At 41.5% G+C, this 24,123-nt stretch overlaps 1 protein-coding gene across 1 annotated transcript in view; it reads right to left on the bottom strand.

Annotated features, from left to right (window-relative positions):
• Positions 1-24,123, bottom strand: part of ecpas (Ecm29 proteasome adaptor and scaffold) — a 96,607-nt gene that overhangs the window by 55,515 nt on the left and 16,969 nt on the right. Inside the window, exons 4-15 of the mRNA XM_080188420.1 lie at positions 22,516-22,634; positions 18,512-18,661; positions 17,468-17,621; positions 14,670-14,809; positions 11,028-11,109; positions 10,069-10,188; positions 7,933-8,018; positions 5,709-5,787; positions 3,920-3,969; positions 2,630-2,696; positions 2,414-2,536; positions 1,633-1,736 (exon numbers count right to left, since the gene is read on the bottom strand). Coding sequence (XP_080044546.1) covers positions 1,633-1,736; positions 2,414-2,536; positions 2,630-2,696; positions 3,920-3,969; positions 5,709-5,787; positions 7,933-8,018; positions 10,069-10,188; positions 11,028-11,109; positions 14,670-14,809; positions 17,468-17,621; positions 18,512-18,661; positions 22,516-22,634 — 1,274 coding nt within the window. The remainder of the gene's footprint in view (positions 1-1,632; positions 1,737-2,413; positions 2,537-2,629; positions 2,697-3,919; positions 3,970-5,708; positions 5,788-7,932; positions 8,019-10,068; positions 10,189-11,027; positions 11,110-14,669; positions 14,810-17,467; positions 17,622-18,511; positions 18,662-22,515; positions 22,635-24,123) is intronic.

Here is a 24,123-nt window from a genome sequence, read left to right as displayed (position 1 = left end):
CCCTCGCATTTGCTGACCTATATTGTTGCTCTTGATTACGTGATATATTGACCAGAATTTTCCCAAAAAAGTGTCACATTTGCATGAAAACTGGAGTAATTCACACTGTTTTCTTCAGTGGGAGGTCAGAGAAGAATCTCTCACTGTGCACTACAGAGTGCACTAGCGTGAATGTTAAATATTGGTGTGGGGCCCTATTCCCGCTGGAAAGGCCGGCAGCATAGCACTGACCAGGCCACTGTGCATGCGCCAATCTGTTGGCCCTGCACTGCTGGCCTCCTGATTGCAAGCCAGCCCTGCGATCCCTGCGTCACCGGCCCTCAGAACCCCTCCACGGTCCGATTGCTAGACCCCAGACCGTTCCCGGGCTAGCCCCGAAACCACCCACTCCTGGCCCGGCCCGATCGCCAGCCACCACCGCCACCACCACCATCCCACCTGATACCCCACCCTTGCAGTCCCAACCCCTGCAGAAGGCTAACCCCGCCCTCCCCCATTACCACATGACTCCCCACGACCTCCCTCCTTCCCCCACCAATCCTGTCTGTATAGTGGCAGCAGAACCCCCCTCATCTCTATTGATTGGCCTACCAGGCCCTGCCCCATGACTGCTGGGCAGTGCCCCTGGGCATTGGTACTTTGCCCCTTGGACAATGTCAGGGGCACAGGCACTCATCGCCAAGGTGCCAATGCCCAAGGAGCACCTTTCCTCCCGACCCTCTGGGAGGTTCTGTTTGCCCCCCTCTTCACTCCAGCGAGGGGGATTAGGCTGCTAGCTCCCCAGAGACTTCAGTCCCAGCCCTAATTATATGTAAAGTATATTAAAATAACCATTTAAAGGGTCTTGGCACCTCCTGATTTCCAGCGAGGAGCTGACAGTGCCAGAAATCTGGCGCTAGGAGATGCTAACGGGGCGGGAACGCCCACGCGAATCCCATGAATCGACCATGCGAGAATCTCCTGGTCCGCTGTACTACAAAATTAGCTCAGTGAGATGGGGGAATCGTCCCCATTGATTTAAAAATTTGCACCCTTGTTTTCACATTCCCCCATGGCCTCACTCCTACAGTTCCACAATTCCCAAGCTCTCTAGAGAAGGAGATGGCCCAGTGGTATTATCGCTAGATTACTAATCCAGAAACTCAGCTAATATTCTGGGGATCGGGTTCAAATCCCACCATGGCAGATGGTGAAATTTGAACTTTAAAAAGTATATATACCTGAATTTAAGAATGTACTGATAACCATGAATCCATTGTTGATTGTCGGAAAAACTCATCTGGTTCACTAATGTCCTTTAGAGGAGGAAAACTGCTGTCCTTACCTGTCTGGCCTACATGTGACCCCAGAGCTACAGAAATGAGGTTGATTCTCAACTGCCCTCCAAGGGCGATTAGGGAGGGTAATAAATGCTGGCCAACTAGCACAAGTGAATAAAAAAAACTCAATGTTCCTCCAATTCTGCTCTCTTGGCAATTTCTGATTCTCATTGCTCCACTGTTGGCTGCTATGCCTTCAGCTGTCTGGGTCCTAAGCTTTGAAACAAACCTCTCCACCCCTCCTCCTAAAACCCACCTCTTTGACCTATAATGTAAGGATGTAGCGCTCTGTTGTTTTTACGAGAAAACTTACGGGTCTCCTGCAGCAAGTAACAGCATGTATCTGGATGGAATATGGTCTGAGGCAAACACTTTGCTGGCAAACTTCACGGCAACTTGCCGCACTTGCACTTCAGGCTGTAAAAAGAGCAAGAAAATATGATTCAGAGACACGGTAAAAATAAATTCATGTTGCTCCTCCTCTCTGCTTTTACATCTCATTTTAGAGCAGCCATTTGACATTGAGAATTTCCAAAACCAAACTGGAAAGTCAATGTACTACCTTCAGTGTAGCTGTTAGTATTCAGTTTTGTACAACACTACATTGTATTTGCAGAAAAACTTAACTGCAAACAGTAAAACAACAAAATGTTGAGGTTTACTCCTACACTATAAAGCATTGCTACAGGCATTAATTGTAGGTGCAATGCTTCTTTTTTTGAGAGAAGTCATAAATGCCAGTCCTTTCATAACTTAACATTTCAAATTAATATCCTGAATTGTCTACACTTATTATCATAGAATGCCATAATGCATTAAGTTAGTGCAATAGACACTGCAATGAACATTTAAAATTCTTTAATTCTCGCCACATATCCCTCAATGAAAAATATAGCTATTTTTACAGTGAAGCACTCTGTTCCATCATATCTCCTTCCATGGCTTGGTGTTAAACATGGTTTGATGACACTTGCAAGGTACTTATATTACTACATTAAAGATGCTAATATAAAGGCTGTTGTTTAAAATGGTCACAGCATGAAGGATATTCTTTATATCAGTTTAATAGCATTCAGTTATAAATTTGGACATACCTTCTCCAGATATGCAGCAACCAGAGCTTCCATGAGTGTAAGAGAAGCTCCTTGCAAGGAACAATAGGCGCCTACCATCATAGCCAAAGCTTCCTGAATGGAAAGCCTGATGTCAGGCCCTTCCTATTAATAAAACAGATTTTAAAAATCCCTTGTTAGAAACACAATCAGACATTATAACATAAAAGGAAAATTTCTGTGAGAAATTCCACATACCTTACACATGGCTTCAAAAAACTGTTGCACAAGTGCTAAATCTTTTGTGAAAAGTTGCGGTAAACGGCTAAATGTGTAGGGTAGAAAAACATATTTCATTGATAACGTAATAGTTACACAATATGTACAGGTATCTAAGTCTTCCATGTTTATGGTACTGGAAGGCTTGAATGGTTAATAAATTACGGTTTTATTATTAATTCTGAATGTGGACAATCTTTTAGATGATGAGAGAGACATCCACAATGTTTTTGTTTGTTTAAACTGCTTGTACTAATTGTTTCCCCAGTTAAGCCTCCCCTGTACCACATAACTCCTCATCTTTGGTACAGTGCAGATAAGAACGTAACAGGAACAGGTTGTACTTATCATAAAGTCAGGGAGGGCACTGTTCAGCCCACTGTGCCTCTTTTGAAGAATTATCCAATTAGTCCCACTCCCACTGTATGTTCCCTGCAAATGTTTTCCCTCCCAGTATTTGTCCAACTCTCTTTTGAAAGGGCTCTGCGAGCTCTGCTTCCATCAGACAATGCAGTCCAGATTATTAAGCATTGCGCACAATTAAAAGCCCCACCACCCCACCTCTGGCTCTTTTGCCAATTACCTTGAACTTGTGTCCTCTGGTTACCAACTCTCCTGCCAATGGAAACAATTTCTATCAAAACCCTTTATCAATTTTGTCTCACGAGATGTTGGTTGCTCAGAATGTTCTATGAAATGGAGTATGGAAAGGACTCACTAATTAAGAACAATGTTAAGCATGATATTTTGCAATTGGAGATAGCATACGTTGCTGGAGACAAGCAGTTTCCCAAATTCAGAAGAACTATTTTGAAAAAAATAAAGCCCAAAATATAGAAACCATACAGTACAGGAGGCAGCCATTCGAGTCTTAACTGACTCTCTGACAGAGCATGTTACCCAGGCTGTCATTCTAATCACACATATTTACCCCACTAATCACCCTATCCTATCCATCTTGGGACACTAAGGGTTAATTTAGCATGGCCAATCAACCTAACCTGCACATCTTTGGACTACTGGAGGAATGTGCAATCTCCACACAGACAGTAACTGGAAGCTGGAATTGAACCCAATTCCCTGGTGCTGTGAAGCAGCAGTGCGAATCACTGTGCCATCATGCTACCCCATAAGATAAACATCACCTACGCACTTTCCATCATTCTAAGAAGGTGCACACCATCACAATTGTATGTCAACAGTTCACAGAATTAGAAAAGAAAACAAATAAAATTAGAAAAGAAAACAAATAAAATTAGAAATATTCACCTGGATAATTTTCCAACTGCTGAATATGCCATGGATAGGGCTTTTGGATCCTTGGATAAGATAAAGCAAGAACAATTAACATAAGATGCAATCTCTTACAGATTCTAGAGGCAGGAAACTGTGACTAAGATGTTGAATAGCTTTGCAGGTCAAATATCAGAAAAACGCAAATAGGATGAAAGAAAAAACAAAATCAACTTGCTTACAATGCACTAAAGGTAATTACATCTTCTTGAGTACATCCGTAAATGCCTACGAACGCCAAGGTACTGAGTACCTCAGCCATATAAAGGAGAAAGGCTCCACATGCAATCTCAGTCTGTGCTCAGTTAGCGGTACATGCGCTACGACTAGGTTCAATTGTCCTTATGGAGTCAAAATTAGCTGGATTAGCAGACAGCCAGTTAGCATTCCCTAATGGAACTGCATTTGCACAGTCTGGGTAGGGACAGAATTAGCTATGGCAGCAACGCACAGAGGTGACTGGCTGCTGACTTTCACTGTCAAGACAGTGGCTAACTTGACACTAAGACTGACAAAACAGATTAGAGGAATGAGAGAGAGGATCTGGTGAACTGGTGCGGCAACAATAACAAATGAGATTGTCATCAACTTCAGAAAGCATAAAGGAGAATGTGCCCCTATCTACATCAACAGGAATGGAGTAGAAAGGGTTGAGAGCTTCAAGTTTTTAGGTGTCCAGATCACCAACAACCTATCCTAATCCCCCCATGCTGACACTGTAGTTAAGAAAGCCCACCACTTTCTCAGAAGACTAAAGAAATTTGGCATGTCAGCGACAACTTTCACCAACTTCTTTCACCAACTTTTACAGATGCATCATAGAAAGCATTCTTCCTGGTTGTATCACAGCTTGGTGTGGCTCCTGCTCTGCCCAAGGAACTACAAAAGATTGTGATGTATCCCAATCCATCATGCAAACCAGCCTCCCATTCACTGACTCTGTCTACACTTCCTGCTGCCTCAGCAAAGCAGCCAGCATAATTAAGTACTCCAGGCACCTTGGACATTCTCTCTTCCACCTTCTTCCATCAGGAAAGGTACAAAAGTCTGAGGTCATGTACCAACTGACTCAAGAACAGCTTCTTCCTTGCTGCTATCAGACTTTTGAATGGGCTTATCTTGCATTAAGTTGATCTTTCTGTACACCCTAGCTATGACTGTAACACTACATTCTGTGCTCTATCGTCTCCTTCTCTATGAACAGTATGCTTTGTCTGCATAGCACACAAGAAACAATACTTTTCACTGTATGTTAATATATGTGACAATAATAAATCAAATCAAATATTTATATCACAGGAGGGTAATAAATTTGACTGAGGTGGCAGAGGACACTCCTCTGGCATGCAATGAGTCTGGGATTATGGAGAAAATAGAAAGCTCAAAACCAACTCCAAATGCCAGATTTGATCCTTGCTCTTGGGGGGGGGAGATGGTTCTTAGTTGTACAAGTGATACAACACACATCAATGCTCTAGCTGAAGTTTCTACTCCCAATTACTGCGGTGTTACCTCTAGGTGAGGACAGGAATTGACTTTGTTGCAATGATGCCCACAGATCAATAGTTCCTGACAAAGCATTGTCTCTCGCATGAAGGATGGTTACTTGGGCAGGTACCAGGGACTGTTGGCAATTGGAGAACCTCAACCCTGTTTAAGTTGCAGCATTTTCATTGTGGGAAAAGACAAGAGAATAGGAGAGAGCAAAATACAGGCACCAAAATAGGTACATAGCTGTGGGTGAAAAAGATTTCAAAAGTCTTACCTCTTTATACTCGTTGATCAATTTAGTAAGGCCATTTAGAAGCATTGGCCCCAAAGGTTTAATTTTATTATCAGGGCAACTGTAAACAAAAAGGAAGATTACAATTATTACTGAGAATGTTTTTGAAATGTTCGACTTAACATGCCTCAAAAACTAAATTGACAAGCAAAGAAGTGAATGACTTTTTAAAAGTTATCTACATTGAAAATGCTTTACTATAGGGTGGCATGACGGCACAACAGCTAGCACCGCTGCCTCACAGTGCCAGGGACCCGGGTTCAATTCCCGGCTTGGGTCATTGTCTGTGTGGAGGGTGCACGTTCTTCCCATGTCTGTGTTTCCTCAGGGTGCTGCAGTTTCCTCCCCATTGTCCAATGGCGTGTAGCTTAGGTAGACTGGCCATGCTAAACTCTCCTTCAGTGTATTCGAATACGTGCCAGAGTGTGACAACCAAATTTTCACAGCAACTTCACTGCAGTGTTAATGTAAGCCTACTTGTGATTAATAAATAAACTTTTACTTGTGTTCAATAGATATGCCCCTAAGAGTTTGTGCCTGCTTTGGTGCAACACTGGCTGAGATCTTGAATGCTGATTCAAAAAAACTTCCAATATTGCTGGTACATATCTGTAAATTCTGCCAATTGAAGTCCTTGCTTTGATATTTACAGCATTACTTTTTTTTAAATGCAGAAGATAAACTTTATTTATTATTGTCACAAGTAAGCTTACATTAACACGGCAATGAAGTTATTGTGAAAATCCCCTAGTCTCCACACTCTGGCACCTGTTCAGGTACACTGAAGGAGAATTTAGCATGGCCAATGCACCCAACCAGCATGTCTTTCGGACTGTGGGGAGAAACCGGAGCACCCAGAGGAAACCCACACAGACATGGCGAGAACGTTGAGACTCTGCACAATGACCCAAGCTGGGAATCAAACCTGGATCCCTGGCTCTGAGGCAGCAGCGCTAACCACCGTGCCGCCCTTTTATCATTTACGTCTTTATCCAAAGACGTAATCCAAATATAGGGGAATCAAATAGTTTTGTACTTGATTTTTGGACCAAAAATTGACAACCCCACTGGTTGGGTAAATTTAACTAGATACCCATGTATTCAAATAAAAATAATTTGGATGAATGATGCCAGCTGTCTTTTGTTTTAAGAGTGCATCAGCAACCTCTCATGGCAGGAACTCAGTACTGCAATTGATTTCCCCCAAAACCATGGGCAGTATTTATTTTAGGCAAGTTGGTTGAATCAGATTATCTCTGGAAGTACTGTAGCTGAATCTGGCATTGTTGTCAAGCCCTGCAGCACGCAATGCCGCACGTAAGTTAAAGCTTAGTTTAAAAAGAAGAAAAACAAACCTTTATTTACGAACTGAATCATAGCAGATTAAGCAGCCAGTTGAAGAGTCCGTTCAAATCAAGAGCAGCTCAAATATTTTAAACAGTTGTATTTATTGTGTCGCTCCCCCTCACTTCAAGTTATCCTCCTTCGGGCTGACTTAATTTGTTCTCCCACTCATTTCCTAGCCTTCAATCACGCTGTACTTGAACCCATTGATTTTGACATTAATTTCTCCCTCACTGTGCTTATCACCTCCTCCTCCCACTCCCCTCCTGATGGGCCAATGTGCTCTATAATCTTTTTCTTTAACGTCTGGGTGATATGTTTATGTGTGTGCTCCCTAAAATTTTCTTTTTTTTTGCCTGGCCGTGTGTGGGAACTATTGGGCTGCTGTGTGGCCCGGAAGAAACAACGTGACGGGCTAGTAAAGATTCACCGCGTGGGAAATCATGGACCTTAACCCTCATCTTCGCACTTGAGTATTTTGTATTCCATTGACAGATTTACTCAGTTTTTTGACTTGTAAAACACTTCAACATTGATCCATCTGGCACTAGGCTTGCAGTTAAACTGCGTTTCACACAAGAGGTACTTTGAAGAGGGTATCATGATCAAAGGCTTTGACAAAGGGTCACCTGGACTTGAAACGTCAGCTCTGTTCTCTCCTTTCAGATGCTGCCAGATCTGCTGAGATTTTCCAACATTTTATCTTTTGGTTTCAGATTCCAGCAACCACTGTAATTTGCTTTTATCAGGGTCAATGTTTCGCTTATTTTACCCTACTGAGTCATTAAAAATATGTGCGCACGTATTATACTCACAGATGTCTATAAATGCACACTTGTATAAAATCTACATTAGAACTTACACTAAGCAGATGTGATGAACAAACTGCAAGGCAAGTCCTCTCAATTTTGCATTTGTATTGGCACCAAACAGTCCATCATACACCACCTGTGAAAACAAGTCTGGTGAATCAACACTATTTTAAATAGATCTATATCCTCACACGAACAATTAATGTTCAGATTACTTATAGGTCAAATTAAACTCCCAGTTACACAACATTTATTTTGGTTTGAACAGTTTACGATGCCACAGTGTAATTTCTACGTTTGCACTGTTACCAAGGACACTGAGTCTAGCTGTGAATTCTGGAATATCAGAAGTATGCTGCACAGTAATAAGAATGAAAAGAATAGGCATTGGGTCGATAATTTCCCAGAAATATCATAGAATCGTAGAACTCTACAGTGCAGAAAGAGGCCCTTTGGCCCTTCAAGTCTGCATCAACCACAATCCCACCCAGGCCCTACTCCCATATCCCTCTAACCTACACATCTCAGGACACTAAGCGGCAATTTTTTAACATGGCCAACCAACCTAACCCACACATATTTGGACTGTGGGAGGAAACCGGAGCACCCGGAGGAAACCCACACAGACACGAGGAGAATGTGCAAACTCCAGACAGACAGTGACCTGAGCTGGGAAACGAACCCAGGTCCCTGGAGCTGTGAAGCAGTAATGCTAATCACTGTGCTACCGTGCCGCAATGCTGCTGGTTTCAAACAATCAAAGATGTTAACTCATAGGAATAATGAATAATACTCATATAGGGGTTCATTACTTTTAATTTTTTAAAGTAATGTTTTACGGTCTGTTACTGTAGCCCTGTTCATGGTTATGAGTATGGAGTCATTACATCTTACAATGCAAAAAGAGGCCATTTGGCCCATTGAGCTTGTACTGATCACAATCCCACTCAGACCTTATTCCTGCAATCCCACACGTTTACCTTGCTAATTGCCCTGTCACCAGGGTCAATTTAGAGGTCAGAATTGAACCTGGGACCTTGATGCTGTGAGGCAGCAGTGCTAACTACCATGCCGCCCCAAGCATTGAAAAATTAAATGAGCGATTCTTAGGAAACAGGCAACAACATCAACAAGAACAATTTCAATGTATTTGTTGCAAAGGGATTCCATTGAACTCCATTGAAGGATTCCGCACATAAGAAATAGGAAGTAGGAGATTAGACCATTTGACCCATTGAGTCTGAAAATGGAGGATCTTTCCTCACGTTAATATGGACAGCATGGTGGCACAGTGATTAGCATTGCTGCCTCGCAGTGTCAGGGAACCAGGTTCGATTCATGGCTTAGATCACCGTCTGCGTGGAGTCTGCACATTCTCCCTGTGTCTGCGTGGCTTTCCTCCGGGTGCTCCGGTTCCTCCCAGTCTGAAAAACACGCTGGTTAAGTGCATTGACCTGAGGGAGTGCCGAAGTGTGGTGACTAGGGGAATTTCACTTCATTGCAGTGTTAATGTAAGCCTTACTTGTGACTAATAAATAAACTTTAACATTATTTATGTGTTGTAAGAAAGATAATTCACTCAAATGCTTTCTCTGTTCATAGTTTCATATGAGCCATGCTGCTCTGTCAGAGGGAAAAACTGATCAATTGTAAATACCCTTCAAAAAGTCTCACAGAAGAGAAAATGTAAATGCTTGGGTGGCACTAAATCAGTTTAAATATAAAATAGCAATCACAAATGGCAGCACAGTGGCTGGCACAGCTGTCTCAGAGCACCAGGGATCCGGATTCTATTCTGGCTTCGGGAGACTGCTTGGAGTTTGCATGTTTTCCCCGTGTCTACGTGGGTTTCCTCTGGGTGCTCCGGTTTCCTCCCACAGTCTAAAGCTGTGCAGGTTCAGTGGAGTGGCCATGGTAAACATGCAGGCTTACAAGGAGGGGGCGGAGGGGAGGGCCTGGGTGGGCTGCTGTTTTGGAGAGTTGGTTTAGATTCAATGGGCTGAGTGGCCTCTTTCTGCACTGTAGGGGTTCTGTGGTACTCCAAATAATGAATCTGAAAAAATTAATGCTTGGATTCAGTTGTATTACAGTTCAACACACATCCAAGACTGAACTTAAACATTTACAGAGGAGAGTTGTAGTTTGTATGGAAGTTGTCCAGTTTGATGGTAGTAATTAGTCCATACCTGTATGCTGGCTGGGAATGTCTCTGCAGCTTGTTTAGACCGTAATAAGTGAGGGAGAATTTTCAGTTTAACCCTGGTGCTAACTGGCTCCCGTTTTAGTTCAGGTTTCAGCGCTGCTCCCTGCAAAAGATCAGCATGCATCTCTGTTAAGGTAACTAGAACTGTAAAATCAAACAAGATGTGGAGATGCCGGCGTTGGTCTGGGGTAAACACAGTAAGAAGTCTCACAACATCAGGTTAAAGTCCAACAGGTTTATTTGGTAGCAAATGCCACTAGCTTTCGGAGCACTTGCTGCTCCTTCTACGTCTGCTCCTGCTATGTCTTCGTCACTCACCTGACGAAGGAGCAGCAAGCGCTCTGAAAGATAGTGGCATTTGCTACCAAATAAACCTGTTGGACTTTAACCTGGTATTGTAAGAAATCAAAACAAGCACAGACAAGTCTTGTAACAGGAGAAAAGCAGCTTCCATAAATACGTTTTAATGATTATAGTGTCACCTGAACCCTGAAACAAGAGATTTCTTACCAAATGTTGGATACATATCTTAACAGTACGAAAGGTCAGAGCTAAATTAACTGATCTGAGCTTGAGTGGCAGAAGATGGGAGTTTTTTGGAAAAATTTCTATCCTCTGCTTGGATGCTGATATATAATTCTCCAGATGCGATTGCCCTCCTATGATTTGCCAATCTGTGTTTGTGTCCTGAACTCAAGATTTACAAACATAATTTCTGACAAATGGGCCATTCGGCAGTGACCAAAGTCTGGAACCCAGGTTGCTTACGTCTTCTTGAAAACAACTGTAGGATCCCTTGTGCCATCCGAGCTTAACTTAGGGTAGACCAAACCGAAACAATATACCTTGAAACTTTGCATTTAAGCTCTGATCCAGTGGGAAAGGTGCATCGAGGGTGCTTGGGATTCAGGAAAAACAAAGCAGCCAACTAAACAAATGTACCTCTTTTGTTTTCAGTGGTATGTCTCCCAGGTAAATCTTGTAGAGCTTATTGACAATAATAGGATTGTTCCAGTCAATTATACTGTGAAAACATTAAAAAGTTATTTTTCATTCTGCACAAACTATTTCTCAGCAATTTCTAACACTGCATTAAAAAAAAAATCATGGCAAGTTCAACCAGACGTCAGTGCAGAACCTTAAAAGAACTAAAATAAAATTATCTCTGGCTGTGTGAATTAACACATTAACTGCAGTGAACAGGAAAGTATGCTTTGACATTATTAAACAAACTATGCTTTCCCTTTTAAAATAACTTAATAAAAAGGGTTACTTGCAGTTAAAGAAGGTAATGGCACAAAATTAAACAACATCAAGACCACAGTGCAGTTAACTTCTCAGCTATGGTTTACATTGGTGCATACAGCTGACACATTTGTAAATTGTACGCACGAGTTCACAGCAGATTTGAATCTAACACACTGCCTCACAGAGCAACAAACTGAAAGATGATTCTCCACATGTTGAATGACTGAACTCAACCTTTTTGATGCTCATCCAATTCTGGCCTGCTGAACATCTCTGATTTCCATCTCTCCACCACTGATGGTCATGCCTCGGGTTATCTAGGGCCTGACCTCTGGAATCTCCTTCATAAATCTCTCTGCCTCTCTCCTCCTTCAAAATGCTCCTTAAACACCCCCCTCTTTGGTCAAGCTTTTGGTTACTCATCTTCATATCTCCTTATATAACTCAGTGTCAAAATTGTGTTTGATAACACACCTGCGAGGTCCCTTGGATGGTTTTGCTATATTGAAGGTAATATACAAACACAAGTTGTTTTGTTTGCAAAAGCCAAGAGAACACTACCTGGCTTCCCAGAGATGGGTCAAAATTGGGATAGAGTGTATAATAAGGCACAACAGTGCCGCAGCTGAACATGGCACAGTGATTAGCACTGCTGCCTCACAGCTCTGGGTTCAATTCTCGAGTTGGGTCACCGTCATATACTGAGTCCACATGTTCTCTCCGTGTTTACATGGGTTTCCTCCAGGTGCTCTAATTTCCTCCCACAGTCTGAAAGATGTGTTGGTTAAGTGCATTGGTCATGCTAAATTCTCCCACAGTGTACCTGAACGGGCGTCAGAGTTTGACGACTAGGGGATTTTCACAGTAACTTCATTGCAGTGTTAATGTAAGCCTACTTGTGACAATTATAAATAAACTTTAAACTTGAAGCACAAATTGCCTGTCACTGCTTCATGTTTCATTAGAAGGAACTTCTTCGAATGCAGTTAATGAAAATATAAATTTACTGGAGTTCTATGAGGATGTGTCTAGGGCGGTGGATAGAGGAGAGCCGGTGGATGTGGTCTTTCTGGATTTTCAGAAGGCGTTTGACAAAGTACCTCATAAGAGGTTATTGCAGAAGGTCAGGGGACTTGGAGTTGGGGGTAAGGTGTTAGCGTGGATAGAGGATTGGTTGTCAAATAGGAGGCAGAGAGTGGGGGTCAACGGGTGCTATTCGGATTGGCGGATGGTGACTAGTGAAGTGCCCCAGGGGTCGGTGCTGGGGCCTCAGCTTTTTACCATTTATATAGATGATCTGGAGGAGGGAACCGAGTGTAGGGTGTCGAAATTTGCGGATGACACCAAGATTGGGGGAACGGCAAATTGTGCGGAGGGTGTGGAGAGTCTGCAGAAGGATCTAGATAGGCTGGGCGAATGGGCCAGGAAATGGCAAATGGAATTTAATGTTGGCAAGTGTGAGGTGGTCCACTTTGGTAGGAAGAATGGTAGGAAGGACTATTACTTACGTGGCGAAAAACTGCAGCAGGCGACGGTGCAGAGGGACCTCGGGGTCCTTGTGCATGAGTCGCAAAAACCCAGCTTGCAGGTGCAGCAGGTGGTCAGGAAGGCGAATGGGATGCTGGCCTTCATAGCGAAGGGGATTGAATATAAAAGTAGGAGGTCTTGCTGCAGCTGTATAGGGCATTGGTGAGGCCGCAGCTGGAGTACTGTGTGCAGTTTTGGGCGCCGCACCTGCGCAAAGATATTTTGGCCTTGGAGGGAGTGCAGAGGAGGTTTACCAGGCTGATACCGGAGTTGAGGGGGTTGAGCTATGAGGAGAGGCTGAATAAACTAGGCTTGTACTCGTTGGAGTTTAGAAGAATGAGGGGAGATCTCATTGAGACGTATAAGATGATGAATGGGATGGATAGGATAGAGGTGGAGAGACTCTTCCCGCTCAAAAAAGACAGTAGGACTAGGGGGCACAGCCTCAAGATAAAGGGGGGGCGTTTTAGAACGGAGTTGAGGAGGAACTTCTTCACTCAAAGGGTGGTGAATCTCTGGAATTCTCTACCCGTTGAAGTGGTGGAGGCTGCCTCGCTAAATATTTTTAAGAAGCGGGTTGATGGGTTTTTGATAAGAGAGGAGATTAAGGGTTATGGGGAGAGGGCCGGAAAGTGGAACTGAGCCACGACAGATCAGCCATGATCTTATTGAATGGCGGGGCAGGCTCGAAGGGCTAGATGGCCTACTCCTGCTCCTATTTCTTATGTTCTTATAAAACTTTCTCCAAGTTATAAATAAAGAACGGGTTTAGTAAAGAAAAATCATTACTCTCACCCTGGGCAACTCCAAGCTCTTCACAATTCCAAACTGGTTCTTAATTTATAGTGGGTCAGCTGACTATTACATCACTCCGTAACTGGTTCCATGGTTTACTGGGTCAACTGACCCTTATATCTGTTCCCACTGGTCACATTACATCCAATACAAAGTTGACACCAGTTACATTCTAACACTTCAGACAGATTGACCCACTAGGAAGCTTTTATTAAAACAAGTTTTTATTTTAAAAGTATCTTTACTTAAGAACAATTAGACTATAACAAAAAGAATCAGTATAACTTTTACCAATTAAAATACTTAAACATAAAGTATAATTCTTGACAGCTAATCATATCTAGAGTTTCAATTTAAGCAATTTCCCCAAGGGCAGGCATCCTTCAGAACCAATTAGCACCAAAAGTGCTCACGTGTCAGAATTTTAATAGATTCAATTAGATCCCCTCTTATTTTTCTGAATTAGTGGATATGGACCTATTTAATTGTTTATTAATTGGTGTCCCAAGTAGGCTTACATTAACACTGCAATGAAGTTACTGTAAAAATCCCCTAGTCACCACATTCTGGTGCCTGTTCGGGTACACTGAGGAAAATATAGCATGGCCAATGCACCCTAACCAGTACGCCTTTCGGTCTGTGGGAAGAAATTACAGCACTCGGAGGAAACCCAACTGACAGGAGGCGAATGTGCAGACTCCGCTGACAGTGACCCAAGCCGAGAATCAAACTCGGGTCCCTGGTGCTGTGAGGCAGCAGTGCTAACCACTGTGCCACCGTGCTAATCGACGCAATCAATCTTAATACAATAATTTACCGTGCCAGGAATAAATCTGGCAAACCTTAATTTGCAACACATTATAAAATAACATACATGACTTTCATAAGATAAAGCAGCAGAATTAAACCATTTGGTGCTTCAGTCTTAATGAAAATGTTTCATTACTATCGAGATAAGTTATGTAAACATGAAGTCCTCAAATTGGCTGATAGTAAGTATAGTTTAATTCTTACCTTTGCATGCTTTTCACCTCCATATCAGCAGCAGTTGCCACGCTGTGCCGAGTGTCACTTGATGCTACCACCAGGTGAACAATTGCTTCATTTTCCGGTATATGCTCCGCTTCAATGAATTTCACAATTCCTAATTTGCACTGTTTTCAGATAATAATTAGGATCAATATGCAAGCCGGTTTTCCTCCCATCCCCAAAATAACTTAAAATTACCAGGGTATCAATTTTAACAGCAAGTGTTGACATACTGTGCTGATTATAAAACGATGTTTTGCATCCATAATCAACATCACATAATTAAGATGCTATTCTCAACCTGCAGCATTCTGACGTGCAGAGTCTGAACCTTTTCAGATTCCTTCTTTCCTTTCAAGTGGGCTTAATTATGAAAAATATTATTTTAGTTTCTCATACATTATAATTTTAAATATGTTGATGCACCCTCCATCCCCCTCCAACTTGAACCTGCTCCCACCCCATGAGAAGGTCAAAAATATATCAGGTTTCTGTCTGTTCACTACCCACTCCTGGGACCTGCCCTCAGGCTCAATAATTGGAATAGCTTAATTTAAATAGTTAAATAAACATACATGTATAATGCGGTGAAAGCCCGCACATATTTTAAAATAACATTGTAATATAACATTAAAAGTCAGAAACTTCCTATCTGTACTACCGAACTTATTCCTGTCACGCTTGGTGTCAATACTCTACCCTTTCATTCCCATCATTATAATGATTATAATGATTGTGTCAGATATAATCACATCTACTTCTACCTATAATTACATTGTGATATAATCATATTCTGTGAAACTCCATGTGTTCATGAATTATTCTAAATTTATAAATGAATATTCAATAACACCGAACCAAGATACTGTGGATGCTGGAAATCTTAAATATAAACAGAAAATGCTGGTTAAACTCAGCAGATCTGGCGGCAGTACGGAGGGAGAAACACAGTTAACGTTTTAAGTTTGTATGACCCTTCTACAGAACTGCAATAGAAATGTGATACATTATATATTTGAAAGGGGAGTGGCCAGAATGGAAAGTCAGGAATAGATCGGAGTTAAGGAGAGACTGATAAAGATGTCATAGACATGAGACAAAGGGAATGTTAATGATGCCATTAGGGACTGAAGAGTGTTAATAGGAGAACAAAGGTCAGTGCGAGCAAAACTGAATGACAAAGGACAGTGGCCCTGTGGGGAAGGGGTGTTGGGACTAGCCAGGAGAAGCAAGAGAAAACAAAAGTGGGGAGGGCACGTTCTTACAGCAAGACTCATAGCTATAGGCCATTTGTAGTTCTGACAGCTTAATGGTGATGCTACTGTACTCATTATCCAGAAGCCTGGACTAATGATCTGGAGGCATGAGTTCAAATCCCATGAAGGCAGTTGGGGAATTTATATTCAATTAATGAGAAAATTAAATCTGGAATCAAATGCTAGCACCGATAACGGTCACGATGTTATTACTGGATTGTTACAAAACCCATCTGGTTCACTAATGTCCTTTGGGGAAGAAAATCTGCTGCCCTTACAAAGTCTGACCGACAGTAATTCCAGACCCAAAATAATGTGTTTTAACTGCCCTCTATAAAGACCCAACAAGCCACTCAGTTGAATTCAAGAAGGTGACTCACTACCACCTTCCTGACAGCAACAAGGGGCAGGCAATAAATACTGGTCTCAATAATGACACCCACCATCCTATGAATGAATTTTTTAAAAAGATGAACAGGGCCAGCAGTGTATATAATATTTCAGTGGCTGGTGGGGTAGGTACAATGCAACTACTTTATACCTTCCATTGTGGACACGGGAGTTGAAAAGGTCACGGTCACCTGGTACCTGGCTGCTGTGTCACTTGTCATAAGTGTTAGCAGCAGCAGTGAAGTAATTTGAAGCTGGTTGCAAGTTATCCCATCTGTAAGAGACCAGCAATGTCCTTTCTACAATTGCCAGATTTCACAGACCTATCCCCAACATGATGGGAGGTAAATGGCCAAGACTGGCACAGCTGCAAGGTTTATATTTGTACTTTCAGCTTTGAAACTGACTTTCACAAATATTATGCCTGTGCATTTATCTACTGTCATGCAGTATAATGCTAAACAGTTCTGCGATTGAAATGGGGCTAAGAAAGGATATGGATGTGTCAGGTTTGAAGAACGTCCATATTGAGTCAAAAGCCTCTTTTCAAAGAGAAAGGTGAGAAAAAAACTTTTTCTTCCTGGTTCCGCTATCTAAACTTTTACTGCACAAGATAAAAATGTAAATAGCCGGGAAGCAACTTTTGTACTTATGGCACATTTTTATGCGCTTGGTCTCTTTTGAAATCACATACAAGTTTTAGAACTCTTCTTTTATATTGAGCAGTTCCTGGAGGTGGTTTTGACCAGAGCCTGACACTGCACTACAAGCAGGTTGCTCTAGTTAATGGGTGTGTATCAGGGAGAAAAGAACAAAGAAAGAGTGACAAAGCCAGTTTAGTTCCAGCAATGCGTACTTCATCAATCAGTTGTTCAGTAGCATAGCTTGTAAACGCTTCCAGCAAGGACAAGCTACGCAATGACAAGTGGAGGCATTATTTTGCTTTGGCAGAGCAAGCTGTTTTAGAGTAGGGAATGTAATTGATTTGTTTTCCAATTATAGCTCGTATTACCTAATTTCGAGTCATTCATCAACAATGTTGAAAGATTGGTTGCAACGTGTTAATGAATGCCCTTTCATATTTCCAGGAGCCGATTGCAATCTATCTGTGCACCGTCACTAATACAAATTCTATACCTGTTCCAGCTGTTCAGGCGTCCAGGGGTTATCACCTACAACACGCTTGGCTGCATACGAACTCATACCTGGTGGTGGTTGAGCCAGACCACTGCTGCTGACACCTTGCTGTGGGCTCTGGCTCGGACGATTTTGGGGCTCACTCAACACAAACCTAAAATGAGAACCAGTTGTAAGATGCAACAAAAACTTGCTTATTTTTTGTAGTGTTTGTTACAATATTTCTGGCTGAAAACCGAGGGAGGCCACGGCGACCCATTCAGATTCAACAAGTCACCAGACCACTTCACAGGATGCAAGGGCATTTATTGATTGCAAAAAGACAAATAATTTTTACCAACAGATTTCAAAGCTTGATTTTTCTAAAGCTTTTGCCTTATATCAGCACCCACCTTGATTAATACTAGTGAAACAGCCTAACAAATCTGAATAAAGCTTGATCGTTTATTAAAGAAATCCCTCTAATTCCCCCATCATATGTTGTGCAAAGTATGACTGTCACGGCACAAGTACATCCACACTGTTGTGTGGTGGTGGTGGTGGTGTCTGATGACAGGCCAATTTTGAGAGAAATTGATCCTTATTACAAGGATGCCGGGCTCTGCAACACCCAGCATTAAAAATACATAATTCTCCTGCAGCAGAATTCGAACAATTCATAGCATGTTTTTACATTGCTTTTTTCAATGGAACTGTATTGGTAGAACAGAGAGAAAATGATAGACATGTTCAAAAATGGGATTAGTAGTCAGACTATTCTATCTTGTTTCAGTGAATGAACTGGCTCCCATGGACCAGTTGGGCTTGTTTCTGTGTTGCAAATTTGATGCAATTTCAATCGAATCACTAGAATTGCTTGAATATTTAAGAGATGCAGGATACTGTATTTTCGTGGAAACTAAATGGGAAAGATAAATTGCGTGGAGAAGACAGCTTGGTATTCTGGTTATACCAGCATTATATTAACAAACTGATACCTCTTAAATAATTTCCAGCCGGTAAACACTTTTCAATTGGATAGAGGGAGAACCTATACATACGTACCCATAAGGCATCAAAAGAACGTCCAACATGAAGTCCAACAACTGCTGAACAATCTTTGGTTTCTCTCCCAAGTTGAAAATAGATATTCCTTTGGTTTTTTCTGGTGGATATTTCACGTGATACAATGCTGGAATTAGCAACTGCATGAGACTGGAAGACAGAGCAAAGGTTTTCATTTGACTTGCAATTACACAAAAGATACTTACTAAATTTTCCTTTCAAAGCGTAGCAAATTTGTTTAAAATTACACACTCAATGCAAAACCATTCAAAACTATTTTATTAGCCTCTTTGAAAAACGTCAAAGGTCTAGCAATACTGTTTAAAAGCTGCTTAAAATCTTGGAAAACTTAAGTTGCCTGTTGTATGCTAATGAACTATCACCTGGGTCACATTGACGAGCAGGGATTTTGAATTAATATGCAAAATTATAGAACTGCAAAAGTAAAAGTACTTTTTTAAAAAATAAAATTGCAGGGAATCACGCCTGTACCTTATGACACAAAGATAGCATCAGACTACATTGTTCTAATGTATAAATAAATGGTAGGTCAGAAGAGACATTAGGGAGTTGATATTTTGGAATTTTGTAAACTTTTGGCTCTGGTAAAACTAATCTTATTAATGCACAAATGATGAACACGAATTTAGCCTGTGATAAATTAAGACAAACTATGTTTATAATACTGGACATCTATTAATATTCTGGTCACCATACTATAAAAAGAACGTAGAGGCATTCGCAAAAGTGCAAAGCTGAGAGGCACGGATGACAGCAGAAATGAGATGTGACAGCTATCAGGAAAGATTGAACAAGTTAGAGCTTCTTTCTTTGTAAAAGGGAAGATTTAGAGTAGAGGTCTTTCAAATTATGAATGGGTTGGATAATTCAATATGGAGAATACATTCCCACTCATGCTTGAATCCGAAGCAGGGGGACATAAATACAAGTACAAATTACTGTGAATGCTGGAGTTCTGATGAAAGGTCATCAACCTGAAATATTAACTCTGTTTTTCTCGCCACAGACACAGCTGCCACCAGAGACCTGCTGATTATTTTCAGCATTTTGTTTTTATTTCAGGTCATAAACACAAGATAGTTACTAATAAATCAAATATGGAAATACAGAGAAATTCCTTCACTCAGCGAGTGGTTAGACTGTGAAATTTGTTACTTCTGAAACCAGTTGAGGAAAATAGCTTTCAAAAGGAAACATGACAGAAAAAAGGAGTAGAAGGAATACAGCTGAAATGAGTTAGACAGAACAGAAGGAAAACTGAATGGAGGACTAACATCAGTATAGACTAATTGTGCTTTATAGTCTGTATCCATAGAACTCAATTCAATTATAGGGGACACCATTATCTCCACATCGTGAGATCTGCAGGGAGATCAAATTTAGCATTAATAAATACTATATATTTGCATTTAACCTTGTATAACGTTTTTATAAACTAAAGCTGTAGCATCGTACACAATCATCTACCACTCGACAGAACATTTGGGTTGAGAAAGAAACTACAGACAGTAAATTAAAGCATTTATAAAAACGAAGGATAGCATTGGCTAGCTCACATTTTATTAATGTACAGTAAAAAGGAAGAAAGGAAAGGCTGCACTTATGCGGTGCCCTACTGAGCCCGTGAAGTCCAAGAGCACTTTACATGTGATGAGTTACTTAGGAACTGCAGATATAGTCATGCAGGCAAATATAGAAACCAATTTTGTGCAGGGCAGCTATCACCAATCAGAACCAATATGTGGTGTCAAATGAGGGAGGATTTTGTGCAGGTTATCTGTGATTTTTTGAATAATGCAATAGGGTCTTTTACCCCTACCTAAACAGCGAGATGAGAACTATATTTTTAAAAAAATCTATTCAAGGGATGTGCGCTTTGCTGACTAGACCAACATTTATTACACATCCCTAATTGCTCTTGAGAAGGTGGTGGTGAGCTGCCTTCTTAAAACTCTGCAGCTCATGTGTGTAGGTACACCCATGGTGCTGTTAGGGAAAGACCCAGCAACGGTGAAGGAATGGCAAATATCTGCAAGTCAGGATGGTGAGTGGCTTGGAGGGGAAGTTCCATGTATCTGCTGCCCGTGCCCTTCTAGACAACAGTGGTCTTGGGCATGCAAGATGCTGCCTTTGTCAGTTCCTGCAGTGCATCAAGGATGACATCAAGCTTCTTGAGTGCTGTTGAAGCTCTAGGCAGGTGGACGGTATTTTGTCACCCTTCTGCCTTGTACCTTGCAGACTGTGGACAGATTTTGGGAAGTCAGAAGGTGAGTTAACTGCTTCAGGATTCCTAATCTCCGGTCCTCTCTTATAGCCACCGTATTTATATGGCAGTCCAGTTCAGTTTCTGGTCAATGGTAACCTCCAGGCTCTTGATGCATAATATGTACACAGGTGGGCAGCATCACTGACAGTGCAGCATTCTCTCAGTATTGTACAACGTGTGAGCCAAGATTAGAGGGGCCAGTTACACCTAAACACAAGTACTATCAACGACTTCTTTCTTATGAATGATGTAGATTTACAGCAACAACTATAATTTTACATTTAGCCGGTTAGGCCGGATAATTACTCCAGCATTAGCGAGTATATCAGTGCGGTGCCTCCTTCATAAGTGTTATTTGGGCAACTGTTAATTTCATGGTATGTTCTGGGTGACCACAATCACATGCTGGAGAGGTTTTAATTTTATAATTTATTATAACCAAGCTGACATTTCAAAGGGCTTTTTAGATGACACTTAAATAGTTAAAAAAAATCATGCATTAATAGATGATGTAAAGGAATTCTGGCTGTTTAGTGGCTAAGGGTGCAGAGTTAGTAAATCTGAAAACTCTGTTAAAAATGGACTTTGAAAAGCTATTTCCAGTAAGCAGAAAGGTAATTGTGAAGAATTTTTTTTAACATACAACTTTACACAATTTTTATGATCCAAAATAATGTGCATTCACTCACAACAATTTTCTTGTTAACTAAAAGATGAAGCTTTGCCAGCAATCTGCAGCACATTACAGGAATTGGATTTTCAAACAATTTAAGATAAAAGGTTTTATTTAATATTTGGTACAGACACAAAGACTTTCTCCTTTATTATCTTTTCATCTTCCCTCTTAAACCAATCTGATACTGAGTAGCAGGAGCATAGCCAGAAATCAGGAAATGCTGAAGAATATAGCCCAAGAGGCCAGGAATCGGAAAGGTCAGGCGCAGGAGGAAGACAGGCTGAGAGCGAGGGTGGAAGCACCAAGGGAAATGTCATGAGAGAACACAATCAATAGAAGAGGAAAAGGAAGTCTGTGGCAGTTGATATTAAAGGGAAACTGGCAACAACAAATGGATATACTGACACTACTTTAACAATGTTAAACCGAAACAACGTTAAGTGAGTCGATATAAGAACAAAAGAAATAGGAGCAGGAGTAGGCCATTTAGCCCCTCGAGCCTACTGTATTGCAAATTGGTTATTTTATAGGTGGCTATCCACATCAAGGAAGTTGGAAACGTTCTAGCTAATGCTTTCTTAGGTTTTAATTTCCTTAAAATATTTCAATATCATTTCAAGGAATCTGGGTAAAATAATGTATCTTCTTACAAAATTACTTCGTTAACAATTTTATGACGGAGATGTGGAATGTGCACATTCTCGTCGTGCCTGCAAGGGTTTCCTCCGGGTGCTCCAGTTTTCTCCCACAGTTCAAAGATATATAAGCTAGTTAGATTGGCCTGTGCTAATTTGTCCTAGGTGTCCAAACGAGGTGTAGGTGAGATAAATCACCCATGGTAAATGCACAGGATTACGGGGATAGGTCGGGGAGACTAAGTAAGATGCTCTTTTAGAGAACTGGCGCAGACTTGATGGGCCAAATGGCCCCCTTCTGCGCTGTAAGGCTTCTATGGTTCTATATCAAACTTTTGCTAACAAGCATTTTTCTGACGGTCAGATTTTCCATCAGTATTGTGATGCTGCAAGAAGAATACTGTACCTGTCTTGCTGTGGCTGAGGCTTGCTTTCCATCGCAGTAACCAAGGAAGGTGCTAATTCGCATTGTTTCTCCACAGATAAACGGGGGTAGCCCATCTTGATATATATTATAGTAAAATTCTGGGATGTGAAAAAGAAAGTTTGTTAACGGGGTACATCTTATGAGGTGCAAGATATCATTTTGATAAACTTCTCAACTGGCAAGATCAGAGGCTCCCAAACTCTGTTTAAATGAATAAATGTCAAAGTAACCTCACTGATGTAAAAAAAACAACATGGCCAGACGTGAATGAGTAGAACAAAGTATTTGTCCTTTAGCAGATCAGATGACTTTCAAAAAGATCCAATAATATCAGGAAGGTGAACATTTTCCTCGTTTGATATATGACATCAATACCACGTATTCCAAGGTCGGGTATATCACAAGGATTAATCCCAATCCCAAAAGAATATCCCTTGGGTCAATGTTAATCATCTAATTCTCTCCCCATCACCTCCCTGATTTTCTTTCCTTTCTTTAAATTAATTCATTGAATGTGAGTGAGCATCATTGGTAATATTAATGTTTATTGCCCATTACTACTAAAGGTGCTGACTCTTCTCTGGGATAAGTCCCATTGCCACCAGAACTCCCTGGGAACCACATTCCTAATGGCTATTCTTCACTTGTGAGCCAAGGTATTAAAGTTTATTTATTTATTAGTCACGAGTAAGGCTTATATTAACACTGCAAAGAAGTTACTGTGAAATTCCTGTTCGGGTCAATGCACCTAACCAGCACATCTTTCAGAATGCGGGAGGAAACCAGAGCACCCGGAGGAAACCCATGCAGGCACAGTGAGAACGTGCAAACTCCACAAAGACAGCTAGGAATGGAACCTGGGTCTGTGGCACTGTGCAGCAGCAGTGCTAACCACTGTGTTACCATGTGTAGCAAGTGTTAACAAGCTAAGTGACTGTGGAGGGCATACCAGCTTAGCCCAATCCTGTTCACAACCAACATCCACAAAAGGTACAGAGTGAATGTGATGGGAAGAGTCCAAACCAAAGGGGCACAACCCTTAAAATTTAAGCTTGGCCGTTCAAAGTAACACTTCTTCACACAAGAGGGTGTGGGGCAGCACAGTAGCACAGTGGTTAGCACTGCTGCTTCACAGCTCCAGGGTCCTGGGTTTGATTCTTGGCTCAGGTCACTGGCTGTGTGGATTTTGCACGTTCTCCTCGTGTCTGCATGGGTTTCCTCCGGGTGCTCTGGTTTCTTCCTACAGTCCAAAGAATTGCGGGTTAGGTTGATTGGCCATGCTAAGAAATTGCCCCTTAGTGTCCAGGGTAGCGGAGGTTAGAGGGATTAGTGGGTATAATATGTAGGGATACGGGCGTAGGGTCTGGGTGGGATTGTGTTTGGTGCAGACTCAATGGGCCGAAGGGCCTCTTTCTGCACTGTAGGGTTCTATGATTCTATAAGGGTGGTGAGAATCTGGAACTCTGCCCCAATAAAATGCTGAACTTGGGGTGAGGTGGGGTGAAAATTTCAAAACTGAGATTTTTGTTTAGTAAGGATTACAGAACCAAGTTGTGTCAATGAAGCACAATCTAATTGAATGGCAGA

Source organism: Carcharhinus amblyrhynchos, chromosome 5, assembly GCF_965287045.1.
Source record: "Carcharhinus amblyrhynchos chromosome 5, sCarAmb.v2.hapA, whole genome shotgun sequence".
NCBI classification, from domain to species: Eukaryota; Metazoa; Chordata; class Chondrichthyes; order Carcharhiniformes; family Carcharhinidae; genus Carcharhinus; species Carcharhinus amblyrhynchos.
Note: the sequence above shows the minus strand (reverse complement) of the source record. Positions and strands in the feature narration are given on the sequence as shown.